Source organism: Micromys minutus (assembly GCF_963924665.1).
Source record: "Micromys minutus genome assembly, chromosome: 2".
In the NCBI taxonomy this organism is placed as follows: domain Eukaryota; kingdom Metazoa; phylum Chordata; class Mammalia; order Rodentia; family Muridae; genus Micromys; species Micromys minutus.
The window spans coordinates 59818658-59839297 of NC_137971.1; the positions used below are offsets into that span (position 1 = coordinate 59818658).

At 47.3% G+C, this 20640-nt stretch overlaps 1 protein-coding gene across 2 annotated transcripts in view; it reads right to left on the minus strand.

Annotated features, from left to right (window-relative positions):
- Positions 1–20640, minus strand: part of INPP5A (inositol polyphosphate-5-phosphatase A) — a 173171-nt gene that overhangs the window by 103028 nt on the left and 49503 nt on the right. For both annotated transcript variants that reach the window (XM_080910850.1, XM_080910851.1), the window contains exon 2: positions 13852–13893. In XM_080910850.1, coding sequence (XP_080766976.1) covers positions 13852–13893 — 42 coding nt within the window. The remainder of the gene's footprint in view (positions 1–13851; positions 13894–20640) is intronic.

Here is a 20640-nt window from a genome sequence, read left to right on the forward strand (position 1 = left end):
CAACAGGCCCCAGACCTGTCACATGCAATGCACAGTCACACCTTGGTCATGCTGAGGGACTCATGGTGTAGACCAATATCAGAACTCCTCACTAAATATTCCAACTATATGAACTGAACCATTTGTCAAGAATGTCCCAACAAAGTCACAAAAATGTGAATTTCTACTAGCAGAGCACACAATTCTAACCATGGCCTGTAAGGAACTATGAGGCCCTGAGTCATGGCTAATGTTCACTAGGACTCAGTGCTGCCCTTTAAGTGCAATGACAAAGAGGCTTCCTTCTTGTTCCTTTGCAGATTATAAGAACATCTGCGGATAACTAATCCCACAGTCCAGTTTTGCTTGAAGATAATGGAAGTGGAGGAGCTGGTAAGAAAATTACAGGTCTGCTGGCTGCAGAGATGCCTTGGTACTTAAGAGCATTGGATGCTCTTCCGGAAGACCTGATTTTGGTTTCTATCACCTACATATAGCTCATAACCATCCATAGCTCTAGTTCTAGGGGATCTGGCACATTCTTGTGGCCTCTGGGGGAACGAGGCATGCACGAGGTACACATGCATGAATGTAGGCAAAACACTCCTGCACATAAAATAAAACAATCTGCCAAGCTCAGCTGGGGTGTGGGACTGGCCTGGAATTCATGCTTCTGTCCTCTATTTCCATGGGCGTAAAGTTGATCAGGTAAATATACTGAAAGGCAGAGAGACCCAAAGCCAGTGATCATAATCCAGTGTTTCTCAAGCTATGGGTCTCAACCCTTTGGTTATCAAAAGACCTTCTCACAAGAGCTGCCTAACACTACCAGAAAAAACAGTCCTTTACAATTCCTAACCACAGCAAGTTTATAGTTACAAAGTAGCAACAAAAATAATTTTATGGTTGGGGTCACCACAACATGACAAGCTGTATTAAAGGGTCACAGCATTAGAAAGGTTGAGAATCACCACCATAGTCCCTTCTAGAATACTGGAATGGTCTTCTTTAATGGTTCTTGCCACCTTGAAATGTCACAGTTAGCATGCCTGGACTGTGGGAAATTCTGATCTCCTTTAGCGTCTCTGTTCCTTCCTCGTTTGCTGATGAGAATGCAGGTTCCTTGTAACTGTCCTATTGTGGAGCTCAACCTGGAACCTGTGTCCTGCTCCCATGGCAGTGAGGAGCTGCGCTCAAACCATGTGAGTCAAAGCTATACCCACTGTCTGCAAGGCTGGCTCAAGGGCCAGATCGCATGTTCCAATGAGACCCAGCCACCGTGTATGATGAAGAGTTCAAAGAAGCTCATTGGAAGAGGATAATTTTTAGTGACAAGCTGTTGGAAAATTTCTAATAACATTTTTTAAAAAGTATTTCTTTTACAAGGAAGTGAAGCCATTCAGTCATTTGTAAGGCACATATAAACACTACTCTGAGAAAGGAGAAAGTCTGGGGCACAGAAATAGGATACTGCCACTCTCTCTGGGAAAATGGGGAGAGGGCCAGCACCGGAGGTTCTGAGGAAGCTGAGCAAGTAGCACTTTGGCAGCAATGTCATGTGACAATGCAGGCTCATCGTATACTGCTGGTTTCTAAAGCATCTCAGGAATCACTACCTAGGGGACATAAGTCTCCTCAGTGGTCAAATTAGAGTGCTTGCTTAACTCATTATTCAGGCAATGCAACCTGGGAGAGGGTGGTGTATAGCACCTACCCATTTCCCTGGGTCAATGCCTCTAACACACCAGTACACACCAACACCCTGTGGGTGGAGATACCAGTAACTCACTGACATGCAGCAGTAATTCCAGACTCCCAGAACAGGTGGGTCAACCAGGGCCACAGACAGAGACAGTGCCACACAGTCATTAAAGAGTGATAAGCCCGGGGCACTGTCACTTACTTCATTATGTCACTTACTTCATATAATTTGATTCTTAATAATAGCAGCATCGAATGTCTGGCCCATAAGCTCCAGAGCACTTCGTGGCCCCAGTAAGCTTGCCGGCCAGCTGTAGTTGCCCATTAGCAGAGGGTGGGATCAGCAGAGGAAAAGTAAGGGCTACACAGGAACCACATAGGACTTATTCTTTTTGGCTTCCTGCTTCAGAGGTCGCGCGGGCCTCAGCTGAGGGTCTGTAAAGTAACTGCCTCCTTAGACAAATGTTATAAGGTATTAATGAGAATGTAGGTACCACGTTCCCAGCTCAGGAAGACAAGTGACACTGGTTTGAGATCAGCATTCATGCAAAAGGCTGCATCAGAATCAAGCAAGGTATCACCATGATGGGCCCAGACTGTCCCACTCAGGACCAGAGAGGTTGGAGACCTCATGTAATGTCCCCACAACGGCTACAAGACAACCAACAGGCTCCTGCACTGATCTTAACTGGCCTCCTGAAGGAGCTGTGTACCCTTGAAGAGCCTGGGCGGCAACATAGCTGGCTTGAGAACAGCACGGTCAGTTTTCTCGGTGAAGCCAGTGGACCTCAGGGGTTGGTTGCCTGGCAGCAGGATGTCTGGAGGATAGAGTGTAAAGTCAGCTGCTATCGGATGTCACATCATGGTACCATTGGTGGGAAGTACGCTGGGAAATTAACTCCAGCCCTCCACTGGGAGTGGCTGTGAACTGCAAGGAATTCCATTCAGTACTGCCCTTGCTTGACAATGGAACTGACAGGTCTTTTTTCAGGACAATAGGAGCCACTTCTGACTTAAAGACAACACAGCTGGAGCAGAGGTTCTAGTGCCATTTCCATGAGCTACAGTCTTCACAGAAAGCTCAAAAAATGCATTAAATAATATTTAATATTAAACACATTAAAATATTTTGGAAAAGAGTGAACTAGACATTGTGGCCAGAAAGCCACACAAAGCACAGGGACTTACATACACATATATAATCCAAGGATTGGTACACAGCCTTCCAACATTAAGTCCCGTCTCTGTTTGGGACACTGTGCAGATGTCTGAGTACAGGGCCATATGCAGCTCCCAGGAAGCCTACACTGTGAGCCTGTGGTCATCGACCCTGTACACTGCCAAGAGCAGAGTTAAAAATAGCAACAACCAGGCCTTGTTAGGTAGGTTTCTTCCAAAGAGGAGTATCGGTGACCTAAAAAGGAATTCCATCCTGCTCCACAGGAGCCAGCCTCCAGGATAAGCAGTAGGGACAAAAGAGCTCTTTGGCCTGCCACCAGTGCCAGGCTCCGAACACACACTGCCCTCGGGCTCAGGTATGGGCTCTATGACATCCTATGGGCTGGGCAACAGGCACCCCCATACTTGGGCCTATGGTTCTCTAGTCTGACCCTCTAGATGCAGTTCCTAATAGGCCTCATCAAATGACCTCTCACAAGTCCATGCCTAGCACAGAGGGCCAGCTTGGGGGTGGGGGGCTAGGGGCTCACTGCTCTGCACAGGACACAGTAAATTCCCTGACCCCATGCACAGTCAATGTAGCTGGCCTAAGAGCACAGCCCAAGGTTTCTTGGTGAGGCCAGTGGCCTTTGCTGTGTTCCTCCCTTGTGGGCAAAACTACTAGCAGTTCCTCTGGGGACTTAGAGAAGCCTGTAGCCTGTGAAGAGGCAGCTGTGGAACTAGGTCCTGTCTTTGGACCCTACGCTTGAAGAATTCTAAGCCATACAGACTGATTCTTTTCATGTAAGAAGTCTGTGCCTCCAACTGATGTCAGAGCAAATTCAAACTGAAGACCACACGCACAGAGCTGTCAGGCCTCCACCAGTTTTCCTGGCTTTCCCGCAGGGCCATGGCCTTGTGAGAACAGCCAGAAAAAAACTGTGGCAACATTGGACAGCTCTCTCAGGAAGCTGCCCACTGCACGAAACTTCAAAGTCGCTCTTCGCTCTGGTCACTTCCAGCTCACTGGTGTTTACTGGAGGTGCACAGTAGAGAGGGAGCCCCATCTGTGAAGTCCAGAGCCTCCAAGGTTCCCAAAGCCCCTGTCAGCTCCTGGAACTGTAACAAATGAAGGCATTTTTCTCAACGGAGGTTCCCTCCTTTCAGGTAACTCCAGTGTGTGTCAACTTGACACACAACCACCCATTACAGTCCTCATGGCCCAACCAACTTCCTTTAACTATCTTGCTCCAACCCTTTTCCTTTGGCCTGACAAACGACACACAGGCCCCACCGGAGAGGAAGGCCTGCCGTTACTGAGTCTCTGACTCCCTTTTCCCCCCCTGCTACAGAGTGTAGCTCCTCTTTGGGCCCTGCTTCCCACACGCTGGCCCTTCCCCAGCACCGCAGACCCTCAGTCCTGCACCTTCTCTCAAGAGATAATCTGAGAGTAAAGCAGCCTAACTTCTATCATATACTCAGGTCTGCGCTGTTCCACAGTCTACACAACGCACCTTGAACCAGCTGCACCAGATCAGATCCCAGGGACAACAGTGTTCCCAAGACCCTCCTTCTCTGTTCCCGCCCACTGCCCCTGACCAATAGGCTCCTCTTGTACTTCACAGAAGACCACAGCACTGGCTTCCTCACCTCTGGCTATGGTATGGTACACTGTGGAAACGCATTGCCTTCTATTCTAGGCCATGCTGTATAGAATGAGACTAGGTTATATGGTATGTTGAAACGATTGGTGAAGCTGTGCCTGGTGGTACAAGCTATAATCTCAGATATCGGCAAGCCTAACTACAGCCTAAAGCCTGCCTAACTACACAGCCTGGGTAATTTAGTAGGACACATCTCAAACTTTGATAATGATGATGATGATGATGATGATGATGATGATGATGATGAAGAAGAAGAAGAAGAAGAAGAAGAAGAAGAAGAAGAAGAAGAAGAAGAAGAAGAAGAAGAAGAAGAAGAAGAAGAAGAAGAAGAAGAAGAAGAAGAAAAAGAAGAGTGGGAGGAGAATTTTTAAAGAGAAAGTGGGGGTGGTAATGGGCTATAGCTCGGTAGTAGAGTACACACCTCGCACACGTGAAGCTTGAGATTTAATCCCCATACACACAGTGAGGGGAGGAACAAAGAGGGCACAGGGAGCTGGGCTGAACACAGGGAAGGGAACTCCTGTAGGACCTTAAAGATGAGTTGAGGCCTGAGCTTCTGCCCAGGCTGCTCTGTGAATACCATAATGAAAGGGAGGCAGAAGAAGAAGCAGAAAGCCAGTGCCTCTAACCAGGACAAGGGGGCGGTAACATGACAGAAGTCTTCTGAGGGCGGCAAAGGACGAAAGAAACACGGACTCCACAACTGAAGATTAAAAATGAGGTGAAGATTAAAAATGAGGACGAAGGGCTGCATCAGGCACAGGCAAGACTGAAGAGCCAGCCAGCAAAGGTGTGTGAGACATGATACCCCTGAGACACAAGGGGTCAAGAGACCCAAGGGACACCAGGTCACTCCAGAAGCTGGAAGCAGGGTTGGGAAGAAAAGGAAATATGCAAACAGCATAACAATTCAGGGAGCCCCAAGCATCCTCAGAATTACAAAAGGAGTGAGGACATCAAAATATACAAAGGCATCCTGGGCACTGGGGCATGCTGGCAATGGAAGGACACCTGAGGGACAGAGGGGTACATAGTATAGAGCTGACATCAGTCTGGACATTTATTTGGAATCCCCCCACCACCCCCCCACACACACATCAACTCCTCAAAGAACCCAGGCAGCCCAGCAAGGTGGCATTTCTTTATTTTAAAGATGTATTTATTTTATGTATGTGAGCACACTATAGCTGTCTTCAGACACACCAGAAGAGGGCATCAGATAACATTACAGGTGGTTGTGAGCCACCATGTAGTTGCTGGGAATTGAACTCAGGACCTCTGGAAGAAGAGTCAGTGCTCTTAACAGCTGAGCCATCTCCCCAGACCCCACAAGGTGGCATTTCTGCTCTATAGTTCTATCCCTAGTTTACAGCACATGACAGAGTCATGTGGCATGTTCCGAGCCTGGCTTCTCTCAAAGGCATGGATTATAAATATAGCAACTGTACATATTTGCATCAGGCCTCGGCATAAACATGCCCCATGTCAGCTATGTAAACAGCAGCGGGCCCTTCCTAAGAATGACATGGTACTATAAATCAAAGAACTAAACCCAGTAGATCCATATATTAGCCCTCGGGGTCAGTAGCTTCCCATCAGCTGACACCCACAACAAAACCATGAGCTTTTGAGAATAATTCATCCCTAAACCATACCCTGCCCACCTGTGATTTCTTTTCATTAACTGTTTTCATGAGGAACTGTTCCTCATTGTGATGAAGTCTAACTTTGAGGGTTTTCTTTCTTGAATATACTTTTAGCATTGTTTGTAAGAATTTGTTACCTGCCAGGCATGGTGGTGCACAACCTCAATCCCAGCACTCAGGGTTTCTGAGTTCCAAGCCAGCCTTGTCTACAGAGAGTTCCAGGACAGCCGGAACTATACAAAAAAAAAAAAATCCTGTTTCAACAAAACTAAAAGGAAGGAAGGAAGGAAGGAAGGAAGGAAGGAAGGAAGGAAGGAAGGAAGGAAGGAAGGAAGGATGGAAGGAAGGAAGGAAAGACAAATTTTTACCTAACCTAGGATGGCAAAGATCTTCTTTAAAAACTTCCTTCTAGAAGTTTCACGGGCCTACGTTTTACATTTGCTCTGTGTGGGGTCAGTTTCTGTACGCAGCAGCGGCAGCGAGGACTGACATTTATGACTCATGTTGAGTCTGAGTCATAGTACAAAGTGTAGACTTTACAGGTGCATCTGCACCCGCCCAAGCAGCTGTCCCGGTGCACACTGGCCAGGCCCCAGCCCTAGAAGCCTGAATCCTGCATTGCTGCTGCTCCTTGTTCTTATCTCTGGGCCTCTTCTCCATCTCTGCCGTCATCTGTACCCACTGCTATCATCGCATGTCTTTTATGATGCTTTATATCGCTGCAGCTTTATGATACTTTCTGAACCAGAACTATGCGTCCTCAAAGCTTGCTTTGCTTCACACTATTTGGCCCTTCTAGTTCCTTTCCTTGCTCATATATTTTTAAAATCATATTTTAACTTGTAGAACAAAACTTCTGCTGAGAAAAATTTTTGAGACAGGGTCTTATTATGCAGTCTAGGCTCTTCTCAAATTCATGGTCCTCCTGCCTCAGCTGTCCAAGTACAGATTACAGGTATGCACCACATATCTGTCTTATGCTGAGATTTTTATCACAACTGCATTAGATCAGTAAGTAGTAGATCAGATGATAGAGAATTAATTAACACTGACAGAATTCACTGACCTAATTCATGAATGTAGCATCTCTTGAGCTTTTCATAGTCTTTATTCTTGCACTGGTGTCCCATAGCATATGTGTGTGTGTGCACTCACGCGTGTCACACACATTTGAGGTTTGGTCTGTTTTTATGTATTGTAGTGCTAAATACTGGCCCCCAAGATCTGAATGCCCCTAGGGATAAGGGGATCCTCACATACCAAGGGATGCTATGTAACCTTGTCCCCCCACCAAGTTAGCCCTTATTGGTCAATAAAGATGCCTACAGCCTGTAGCTGGGCAGAAGAGACAGGCAGAGCTTCGGTTCCCAGGCTTGAAGTCTAAGGCCACGAGGAAGCAGGTGAAAAAGAAAGAAGACTGAGTAAGTGGATCGTAAGAATGTGGTCATGAGGACTGGACAGTCAGAGTAAGAGCAGCCCAGGTGGAACATGGCAAGTCATAACCTGGGGCTATTGATAGGGAAGTAGATACTAATAGCTTAGAAGATAGATATCTGCCCAGCTCCAGTGCTTTTAAGACTATTATAAATATAAAGGTTTTGTGTCTTTTATCTGGAAACAAAGTGATCAAAGGTGGGGTAGAAATCCTTGATTAATTTTAACTACAACATATATGGACATTACATTAGATTTTACCCAGGTACTTAATTTTGGAATGCTAATGCTTTTCCTAGTGTTAAGTTTGTAGTTGTTTGTAGCTAATAAAACATGTTTTCACGCCGGCCTTGAATACACTGAGTTAGTGGTGGAGCAGCCAATCTGTGAATCTTCATGCTGTCTAGGCAGTCAGCAGTGCCATCAAGTCAGCAGAGGGTTTGTTTCTTTGATTTCATCCCTTGCCGCACCGCAGTGACATGACCCTTCAACACCATGAGAAGAGAAACAGCACTACCCTGCTCTGGCCTTCAGGAACAAGTCATTATGCTTGGCACCATTAGATACACATGAACTGGGTGGGGCAGGGGAGGCACATGCTCCCCACGATTCTGAGGAAGTTGTTTTCTATGTTTTCTATTTGTTTGCCATTTATTTTGAGACAAGGTCTCACTATGCAGTCTTCAGCTGGCCTAAACTCACTATGTACATCAGGCTAACTGCACACCCACTGAGAGCCACAGCCTGTGCCTCTGGAACGCATGGGTTAAAGGTGCACACCACCATGCCCAGCTGTTTTCTCCTTTGCTGAAGATTTTTAATCAAACACACTACAGAATATTTTTCTGCATCTGTTGAGACAAATAGAATTTTTCTTCTTCAATCAACATAGTAAATTATAGTCACTGATATTCTAATGTTAAGCCAGCCTTGGATTTCTAAGTCCTTATACACTAATCGCTATATATACACTTGACTCTCTACATCTGTGGTTCTACACATGGATTCAACCACCACAGACTGAAAATACCTCGAGAAAACTGCCTCTGGACATTTTTCATGCTGCTATTCTCTAAAGAATACAATAACTATTTATACAGTATCGACATGCTGTTAGATATTAAAGAGTGTGGGAAGATATATGCAAATTCTATGCAATATTGGGCTATTTCTTAGAGGGGATCTGAGCATCTACTGATTTGGGTATTTGTGGGATGTACCAGAACCCAACTCCCCACAGATATGGTGGACAAATTGTATCATCCCTATGCATGTGTGAGAATTTTCATCTTTGTAGCTTTGCTTTTCTTAATCTTTTTAAATAGAATAACTTCCTACTTATTACAAGACAATTTCATACATATAAGCAATGTATCTTGATCATATGCTCTCCCAACACTCCCTCCCAGGCACCCCCAAAATGTCCCTGTTTCCCATCTCTCTCTTTTTTTTTTTTGGGGGGGGGGCTTACTAATCCACAGAATCTAATTAGTGCCTGTTGGAGTGTTGATGAATCTTATTCCCTGGGTCTTGAGTTGATGGGCACTATAGGTGTGCCAGCCCTTAAGACAGCATCTCCCAAGAAAACTTTGACTATTTTCATGTTACATTTAGTTTTACATGTACTTTATGGTTATGGTAACTAGTAAGATTTCAGTGCATACTATCAAAACTTTTTAAAAAATCATGTACTGACAAAAATATATTCATATAGTTTTATTCCAGGATGCTCTTAAAAATCTGTACATGTATCTCTCTTTTTTAAAAATAAAGTTGTAAGAAAAAAAAAACCCGACAGTATCTCCCAGCACTCCTCCCCAGCGTCCAGCTCTTGCAGTCTTTCTGCCCCTCTTCTGTGACCTTCGCTAATCCCTGAGGGTGAGAATAGATATGGTATCCCACCTAGGGCTAAGCACTCACTGGACACATATTCTCAGCACTCTGAGCAGGTACAGCTCTCTGCCCCAACTGCTGAGCATTGCAGAGAGAAACTTCTCTGGCTAGTGCCAAGGGTGTCAGATTAAAAGACATCGCTTTGATTACTGAACCTTTAAGGACGGTTGTACTTGTCTTCAGGGTGGATACTGAGATGTGTTTTTCTTATCATGTAATGTCTGTCTACTTTGGGTGCCAGGATAATTAGTGTTCATGTCACAGGCTGAGTTGGGAAGCATCAACTGTGACTCAGTTTTCTTGGAAAGTTCCTGTAAAACTGTTACTGCCTTTTGCTGAAATGTTGGACAGAACTCACCAGGGAAGCCATCTGGACCTGGAGGGTTTGGGGGAAATATATGAGCAAATTTTTAATCTAATGAGTATGGGGCCAAGCTCATTTACTATAGGGCCACATCCATTTTCTGCCTCTTGGGTAAATACTGATACTACGTTTTTCCAAGAATTTGCTCACTTCATAGTAAATTTCAGATCTGTTGGCATAAAGGTGCCAGTGCTATTCCCACGTCCTCTTACTTCCTATAGGATCTTGAGTGTAATATTCCATTCTGCATTCTGAACTTTTTCATTCTGTCTTCCATCTTCAGAGGCTAAGTATAAAGAACAAAGCAGAGTAACAAAAGGAAGAGCAAAATCAATGAAAAGAAGAAGTGGGCAAAAGACAGTGAGTACATCGAGTACAGCCATGGCAGACAATAAGCTCAGCCTCCACAGACAGGGAGCACAGCCCCCACAAACAGGGAGCACAGCTTCCACAGACAGGGAGCACAGCCTCCACGGACAGGGAGCACAGACTCCACAGACAGGAAGCACAGCCCCCACAGACAGGGAGCACAGCCTCCACAGACAGGGAGCACAGCCTCCACAGACAGGGAGCACAGCCTCCACAGACAGGGAGCACAGCCTCCACAGACAGGGAGCACAGCCTCCACAGACAGGGAGCACAGCCCCCACAGAAAGGGAGCACAGCCACATGGCAGACAGCTCCTTCAGATTGGACAACACAGCAGCAACCCTGAATCACACTAACAATTGGTTTTCCTCATTTCAGGCCATGCTTTCCTGCATCTTCACCTGCTGAGTAATTTGTGACTGGCTATTAGATGCTCCTTAACAGGCTGTTGGGTGCTGCTATGGAAATTCTCTTATTACAAGCGGAATGAGCAGAGTATTCCCCTCACCTGCTCCTTCCCACGGGAACCACTCTCCAAGGCTGTGTGCCGTCTAGTGCTTGAAACCCATCAGTACATAAAGCAGCAACTGCTCTTTCACGTTAGCTGAACACAGCTACATGACACATCACATGGATCTTAAAACACTTATGAGGAAAGACCGTGGATGACTTGCAAAGGCACTTAGCATCTGTTTAGGTCACCTCTTGTACATTAAAGACATAGCAGTGCACATGAAAGCCTGCTGCAGGATGCAGGAAGGACGCTCATGATGACTGTCCTGCTGTAAATATTGGCCACTTTCCCATATATTAAGCTAGTTCGCTTCAGAACTGCCAAGGGAAGAACCTCTATACCCTGGCAGAATGTAGCAGAGAAAGTATGCCTTCAAGCTTTTTCTTTGTTCACTTTCTGCAGAACTGCCCCTCCCCTTTACTAACACACACACACACACACACACACAGACACACACACACACACACACACACACAACCATTCCCCCTTCTTTATGCCTGTCAGGCAGATGCTTAGGCATACCAACACACAAGGCACAACAGTAAAGTATATTTCCTTTGTCAATGACAAAGTTGAAGCTAATTTTCTGGCTGCCCCACCTGCAAGGCTGAAAGAATCAAAATCAACACGAGCCCGGCAAGGGCTCCTTCCAACCCCTCAAGTCTCAGTCTCCACTGGAGGCCGCCTACAACTGCACTACAGGAAAGGCTCCTCACCACTCTCACCATGATGCATGGATGTCAAGGGAGGGTGGGCAGTGTGTGTCCTGTTTGTGCTTGCTGCCTCCCAGATGCATGAAGTTCACATGACTGAATGGTGAATGAATGAATGAATGAATGAATGAATGAATGAACGAACGAACGAACAAATGAATTAGTGGACTGAGGCAACGGCTCTGAAATTTCCTGCAGATTATACATAAAGCACTATAATTGCACATGACTTGAATATGTAGGGGATGCTTTCCTTCTCCTTCTCTCCAATGGTCATTCTCAGCATACATTTAGAGCACAAGCTGCAAGCTCATTCATGCTTTCCTCCCACCAAGGGCCTGGCCTGAATATAGAAGCCTGGCTGATCAGCCAGTGCAGAGCAAGGGAAAGCATGCAGTACCAGCGAGGCTCCTAAGATCAGCACTGAGGGCCGCCTTGGAAGGCAGGTACCCAGAGGACATTAATCAGACAGACACAGTGCAAGGCAGACCAAGCTCCAGACACACAGCTTCTGCACTGCCTTTCTCTGCTGACTTCCCCTAAACAAACCTCACAGGCATCATCTCTATAGTCTCAGGCCTAGCTCCCAATTCACAGTTATGGCTTTGTATGATGGGCACCCTGGAGCATGGCCGATCAGTACTACCCTCACGTGCCCGGGCCTAGCTCCCACCTGCCCTTGTCACTGCTGGAGGAGGACTTTCAGTCATAGCTTCCATGCTCACACAAGGATGTCCTGCCCTGGCCTTACAGGAGCTTCACTACTTCATGCCTTCATCTGTCACCAAGAAACCAGGAATCAAAGGGCTAGGTGAGCCGGCTGGGACCCCCACATCTCCCACCCAGTTAAATGCCTGGGGACTGGCATATATAGCCATTTTCCACAAGCCAATCCCTATTCCCAGAGAGCAAGAGCAAGACCCTCTTTCAGGGGAGGCAAGCTCAGGTAGGATCCTTCTACACACACATTTAATGTCAGCTATACAGGACCCTAGCAAACTCTGCTCCTGTACAGAGATACATAGAGCAATCCCAGATATGATTCTCCCTGCATCACTCTTAGAACTGGTTTACAATCTAAGAGGAATACCATCTCTACGGTGGCCATTGGCCCACACCAAGGTCTACCAGCCCCTGGTTTAACCTAAGAACATGCACATATCATCCAGAAACTATGAGAACAAGAGGCCAACACCTTATGATTATCCTCACAATTACATGAGCTCATAAACAATCTCAAGTCCACACCACATCATCTTCACCTTGTAGCCTAGGAGGCAAGGTTCATGGTGCCCAGGCCCTGGACCCAACTAGCCCCTCATCATCTAAGACCATGGCCTGACAATGCTCTCCTCTGCTCACTTACAGAGACTGTCTTCTAACAGCGGCCTCCACATTCACTTACTACCAGACCTTTCCATGGCAGGTCTCTGCCCTGCCTCTTACTACCTCAGGCCTTCTAGGCAGGACCCCTGCTCCTCACTGCTCCAGACGGTTCCATGACAAGGTTCTCACCAGCCCCTCACTAAATCAAGCCATTCTGTGACAGAGCCGATCTCCTACTCCCTCAGTTCCTTCAGTGGTAAGGCCCTGCCCTACCCCCTCACTGCCTATTCCCTGGCTATCAGCTCCTTATCTGAACCAACCCCAAGCATACTCAGGGCCTTTCCTTCCTTGGCCTTAAATACACGCCAAGAATCTGCCTTACATTCCTAACCTAAACCAAGTATAATACCTGAACAATGTGGGTTCATAAACGCAAGATTAAGAGTGAATGGCCCCACCTCCAAATGCCCAGCAGACATATGTGGTGGCCAGCAAGAGAGGGGAATTGCTAAGCATTGTGTGAGGTGAAAAGACTCAGCCCCAGAAGACCCAAATCTCTGTACCAGAATGAGTAGCTTGTACTGTGACTCCCCTGACCCTGACTCTGACCCTACCCAGCCTGCACCACCAGCAAGCTGCAGAACTACAGGCAGGTATGCAGCATGGGCAGAGGGGAACCTGTGATTCCCTTCCTCTTTGCCTCCTCCATGACTTGGGCCCCACTCTTGTCCTCCTCCACACAACAAATAAACAAAGCTCAGGATTAAATACCACAGTTCTAGCCTAAACCCGTGAAAACCGAAAGCTTCATGCTGCACCTAAGGGAACCTCCCTGAAAAGCACTGTGGAGTGCCCTCCTCTAAGAGGCACCCCCACCAAGGTACTATTTCCCTCCCTGCCAGGAGGGAGCCAGAGAGCAAAATGTCAATCATTAGGAGATGGTAACAACTGTTTCCTAGGACTGACCTGGTGACATCCATTCCTGCCCTCCACAGAGATAAGATGTAACCTTTTCATAAAACCACCACAACAAAAAGAGATACTCACCACCCAAGTGGCTACTGGGAAGTGCTGGCTCAGAGCCTCTTACCTGGTAAAATTCCCGAAGCCAGTTCTTCTGCAGGTTTTCTGGCTGTAAATTAAGAGGAAAGAGGAAAATTAGAGCACAGCCAAAGCCCCAAACAGGGAGCAGAGGCTCCAGTAAGGAGACCTGAGGGCTGACATCATGGGGGAAGGGGAAGAAGATGTGCATGGGAACCTCTATCCACAAGGGGTCTACTCCCTAGAGGGAGACCATCCACACACAGGCTGGCCTCTGTCGGCTGTCCTGGGATGTAAAACTGAGCAATCCTCACTTAGCCAGAGGCAGGGGCACAACACCCATGACCCACATCCTTGCTCTGTCCCCAGCTGGGGTTGTATTAAGGGAGACAGGAATAGCACACTATATCTGCTTCCAAAAGGCAACAAGCCACTCCACAGCGCCCATATGAGCATGCACTTGAGACATCACGGGGCTCTTCTGTGAGCTGAGGCAGGAGGAAGGTGGTGTGAGGAGGATTTGGGGAATCAGTCACAATGCTCAGGACTTTCAGGAAACAGAGTGCATGTATGTACATGTGCTCTCAAACAGGAAGCAGGACCAGAAGAGCCAAGTGTCAATCATGGCAAGCCTTGCTCAGGGAAACAGGAAGGAACTGTGGCCACACTAAAAGGCTCCTGAACCCTGAACATACTCCTTTATGTGTGGTGTCAGTCAGTTGTCCTGGGTACACCTTGGTCAAAACTGGGCATGGGGGAAGACAGCCAGTAGCCTGTGAACAGAGCAGTGCTACCCTAAGAAGGTCAAAGCCATCCAACAATGAAAATGTACCTTGCACTCTGAAGTACACAATTAAAATTGCAAAGGCTATAAACATAGTGTTATATATGTTTGTCTGTCTGTTGGTTGGTTTTCCGTAAGGTGTTCCTCTGCCACTGAGACTGGTCTCTGCCCAGGTCATCTCAGACAGGCAGAACTTGAACACCCAGGAGTAAGATTCAGAGGAGCAACACCCAGGCTGCCTAGCCATAGTGAGGTCCTAAACCACTCCCAGCACTTTGCCCACTGAGTATCCTGAAGATCATAAAGATAGAACTGCAGAAAAAATTAATGATGGGAAAAAACTAGCAAGGAACAAGAGCATCATAGAGCATATACGAGCTCAGAGGAACCCAAGGAAACTCCGCCAAGTCTCAAACATACGCCTTAGCGGGACTCCAGGGTGAGTTTCACAGCACAGGAGACACTGCCTCCCTGCCTTGTCCTCACAGAAGGCAGCAACAGGGCACTATAAAGACAAGCCAGAGTGGGGCAAGGACATGAACAGAATAGCGAAGCATCAACCTAGAGGCTCAGCATCATGTGCCACAAAGGAAATGCCAATCCCAAACCAGAGTATCCTGGTATAATGGGGCACACTGTAACTCTAGCACTGGAAAGCAGAGGCAAGAGGGCCACTGCAAGTCTGACAGCATCCTGGTCTACAAACTGACTACTAGCCTACATAGGTAGAGCCAGTCCTTAAAGTAATGAACTAACTAACTAACCCAAGCATAGAGGCAGGGAATACCATGGTTAGGATGCTGGAACAGTGTCAGAGAAAAGGGGAGCACACAGAATCCCTCCATCCACTGCTAGAGGCAGCAGTCAGGCTGTTCCTTGAAATCTGGACCACCATTTAACCAGCAAGTCCACGCTTCTGAACAATCTCCAGATAAGTAAAAATGCATTCCAAGTGGAACCTTATGTTGACAGCAGACAAAAGGCAGACACAGCTGAATGCCCACAATCAAAGAGCACAGGAAAAGGGGTGTGTGCACACAGAGGAAAAGCTTAGCAGATTTGCTCCTCAGGCCTCACAGACTCTCTAGGCCCAGGTAGAAGCTAACTCATGGAAGGTAAGCCCTGCCCAGGCCTCTGAGGGTCTATGGAGGGTGAGGGTTATCAGCAGGGGATAAAGCAAGGGGCAAAGGAACCCCCAGAACTTCTTGGTGCAAGAGCCCACTGCATTCCCTTCAAGGTAGCCAGTGTCCGGGACAGAGACTCTGGAGCCCCCAGTTCCAGCACATGGAACACTAACACAGCCAGGGTTTCCACCTGCAGCACCTTCTCATTCTCACTGAGGGGGCTCTGGACTCCCTGTCAGCAACACTCCAAGCACCCTTAAGTATTAGAAATGGGACTTCTTGAAACAAACGTCAAGCCCATTAACCAAGTCTCCATCAAATCACAGGCAAAGCCCAACTCTGATCTCCCAGCTTCTGCCACTTCTGCCACCTGGTCCTAGAGCCTCCGCCCAGGTTAGGTTCTGCAGAGGATCCCCACAGTGCTTTGCTCTCCTAATCTTGGACTTCCCTGTGCTTACTAGGGGACACTGGCACAAAGCTGCTTGTCATGAGGCTACAACCCACATAGTCCCCATCTTTCCAGTACTTGCACATCTCACAGCAGGATATAGGTGTCATGAGGTTTCAGAACAAGAGAATGGGACCCTTACAAGAGAACAAGAGAAAGCCACATTTCAGGACAGGCCAGCAGGAATGGCCTGCACTGAGCAAGGACAAGGGAAGCCCGGGCCCTAGACTCAGCCCTTTTTATTTCAATAGCACCTGAGCATTTGTCATTTCTGTACTACCTCTACAGAAGCTAAATGAGGAGCTAACTAAAGGGTATGGTCCTCAGCCTGGGCACACAGTCCTGGCCTCTCCTGTCACTTACACACATCAGCTCTGCACTGTAACAACAGCACCGGGAGACAACAGCCTAGGAATATAAGATGTGATAATACTAGGTCTTTCCACAACCCTAAGACGTCAGGAACTCTCAGAATGACATATGTGTGCCTGTGTCTCATGACCACTCAGCTGGCCAGGCATGGACTAGGCATGGCCAGGCATTGACATGGTACACCTTTAAGCCTGAGGCCCCCTCACTGTCCCCCTCCTGTGTTGATGAAAACACACTTTTCAACCTCCATGGGAACCTGCTGAGCACCTCCACAGCCCACACCTTCCCCTGACACCTGAATCTTAGTATTTTGGCTTCTGTGGCACTGTCCACAGAAGCCAAACCCAATATATGTTCTCCCCACCCAAATATCACCTTTCTTCATATTCTAATATGAGCACAAAACTACCAGAAAGAAGGGGAAGGAAGGCCAAGTAATGCCTGGAACAACCAGGATTTGCCGCCATGACACCCGCACTGGCCCACACCAACCCAACATTCTTTGGTTTGGCTCACAACAGAAGTCTAACTGTGCAATCTCTGGACACAGGCTCACCTCAGCTGCTGTGCTAGTGCAGTACCTGTCTCATTTGGAAATGGATCAGAACCAGGATGACAGAGACTCAGTTTGAGCCCTGTACAGAACCTGGCAAGCCTCTTCAAAGTGGCCTTGCTCGGAGTCATGCTCAAGGCTATACCACGTGGCCATGGCCGCGAGAGCAGGTGCTGGCTCCCGTGGAAGTGCTCCAGGACTGCAAGCCCTCCGACTTAGTTTCTGCACCACCTTCATGTTTAGATCATTAATCTGACTTTCTACTTTCACGGTGGGTCCACGAGAACTATAAAACCGCAGAGAGAGTGCTTTAGACAAGGGGAACCTGTCTACTGTTCGTCAGAAACACTCACAGCTGTGGAGGATTAGACATCTGTCTAACTATATGACTAAAAATACCCCACAGAGAAGTGGAGAGAGGATAATATCAAGAACAAGGTCTGCACCATGAGGTACAAAAGTGCCCACCAGGCTCTCCTGGCCATACTCCCTCCCCTCCTCCCTGGGTCCTCTTGAACTGCACTCACTGCCCTGACCTCACGCACCCCATTCCTTCCTGCATTCATTCACACTCTTGAAGGCTCCACACTCATGGTGTCATGCATGCTCACTCTCACACACACTCAACTTTTTTTTTTCTTAGACAGGGTTTCTCTATGTAGGCCTGGCTGTCCTGCTACTCACTCTGTAGACCAGGCTGGCCTTAACCTTGGAGATCTGCCGGCCTCTGCCTCCCCAGTGCTGGGATTAAAGGTGTGCGCCACCACCGCCCAGCCTACATGCTCACTTCTACAGGCTCTGCATTTATTTATGTCTACCCTCACCTGTACCCATACTCAAGCACACACATGTTCACACTCAGGTTCCACACTCACCCATGCCCACACTCACCTATGCTCACACTCACTTTCACAGACCCACACTCACACTGTCTCACCTCTCTCACATACTACCACACACTTGTCTCTCTCAGACCACCACACTCCTGCCCCTAAGGTGACCACCACTGTAGTGGCGCCCCATTCTTCAGCTCTTTATGGCTCTGCCCACATGCAGCCCATCCCCATGTCCTGTTCTTTACCATCAAAAGAGGCCAAGCACTGTGCTAGCCACACTGCCCAGCTCCAAGCTGCTACATTTCTTCACCCAAGTATCTCCTAGCTGACCTTCCCCTCTTAGGCTTTGTTCTTGCCACAGCCAGGGCAGTCTGCAGTGCCTCTCATCCCTTATCAAAAGACAACAACCTCCAGATCTTCAGAACAACCTAGCACCACTCCTGACCCTCTACCCATACCATACAGTGTAGACCCTTCCTTCTCTGGTGTCAGGGCTTCTATCTACATTTTGTCCTCAGAGTCTCAGAAGCTCAATACTGCTACCTTGAATGGCCACAGGCCACCTCCTCCCCAGCATGCCCTCCCTGGGTCACTAGAGCTCCCCAACCAAGTGTCAATCCTAAGCTCCTATTTTTCCATCCCCACAAGCAAGTTGTTCAATATTCCCACCCTGCCTTCCCTCAGAGACTGTCTCCTCCTATCCCTGTGCATTTCTTTCTAGCCTGACCTGAACTATAAGACTCGGTATGACAGTGATGTCAACCATTATCAGATTCTGAGACACACAACCAGCTAGAGCTGGGCCAAGAAATGGTTGTAACTGAAACAACAGGATATCAGTGGGGCAATCTCTACTTGACAACCAGAGCAGTCAAGGATGGAGGTAAAGACACCAAGACAAATGTATGAGGCAGAGAACTGCAGAGCAAATACCAGATCAAGAATTCCTGATGGGGAAGGAAAACCAACCAGGCCAGAAAGATGGTAACCCTGGAGCAGGAAGATGGTCATAGACAACCCTGAGCAAATCACCAGTGTAGAAAACCGCCAGTGTGACTGTGGCTAGCCACAGTGGGGAACAGGGAGTGAGCTAGTACAAGCAAGCACTAGTGAGAGCAAGGAAACTAGGGAGAAAGTTGGGGGGAAGGCTGGCTGGCTTCAAGCAGTCACCCCTCATGGCAGGGTAGGGCATTCACAAACATGGCCCCACATGAAAATCCAGTCCAGAGCTCCACTGTGGCTGTGAGAGCTGTAGAGGTGACCCTCTTACACTAACAAGAGTTCATCTTCAATTCAGCCTTCCCTCTGCTGCTCCTGTGCTCTTCCCCATAATCCCAGAACAGAATCTAACCCTTTAAGCTGGGGACAGTAGACACCGTCAGGTAACCTGCTGTCTGCTGGCCTGTGATGTTGACCACCACAAGGATGGAGGTTTCTGACAGTTCGGATTTGTAGGTGATTTGTGATTTTCTATAATGCTCTCTTAATGGGGAGTGGGGGGAGACCTTCATAAAATGACTTCATTTTGATGGGGAACATGCAAGAGTTGAAACTGGCCTCTTAGTATGTCTGTCACACATCCCTAACAGAGAACATGCAGAGATGCCAAGGCAGCCTGAAGACACTGTCCTCAGGAGACCTAGGAAGTGAAGATGAAAAGCTGGCAGGAGTAGCCAGGCAGAGCTCACTGGGGAGCTTAGGCAACAGACAAGGAATTCCAAGCCTTTAGGTGAGTCTTTATTTCCAGAATACCATATAGATCAGATTCTTTCTTTACTCTACAAACAAAATCCAAAGGAATTTAAGAAGTAAACAAATAAACTTGAAAAATCAAAAGAATAAGAAGGGGAAAAAGCCAACAGCTACTCTATGCTAAAAGACATAAGCTAATAGCAGCGGCTAGTGCTGACACTGCAGTATGCTCAGTGGTGTTGACATCAATTTCCAGTACTACAATAACAATGCGTTTAATTTTTTAAATAGAGGGACATGTCGTTCTGAATATAAAAAGTAAAGAAAGACTAGAGAGATATCTCAGTGGTTAAGAGCACTGGCTGCTTTTCCAGAGTACTCGATTCCAAGTACCCACATGGCAGCTAAAAATCTCAATTCCAATCTCCCAGGAGACCTGAAATCCAATTCACGTGTGACACGTGTGGCACACAGATGTCAGGAAAAACACTCATACACATAAAAATTCATTAAATATAAGAAATTTTTAATTAAAATAAAGAAAGGCGCCTGAGGAAATGTCCACAATTTTAACATGCAACACCCAAGAGACCCAGAGCAAAGCACACTCATTACTGACTGTTTCTGCTGAGGCCAGGAACAAGGCAAAGACACACACATCCTTCTGCAAAACACAGCAATAAAGTGGAAACTTAGGGTCGGCAGAAAGTTTGCTGGGACAAATTTGTGGAAGGGTGTTTAGCTGAAGTGGACACAGGTGAAAGGCTAAGGTAGACTAGAAAAGGACATTTATTTACACAGGAGAGAGGTTGTGGAAGGACACATAATGAAGGATTCTTTGCTAACAAGCATGTATTGGTCCGCCTTACATTGCATCGTTGAGCTGCATTTGTCAAGACTCCATAGAGAGAAATGCACCAAAAAACTTCTGGTGTGTGCTGCAGTTTCTTGAAGCTTCTGAGGAGTCAGGCTGATTGGCAGAAAGATGTCAGCTGAGACAGACACATGTGCTGAAGCAAGACTTGTAAA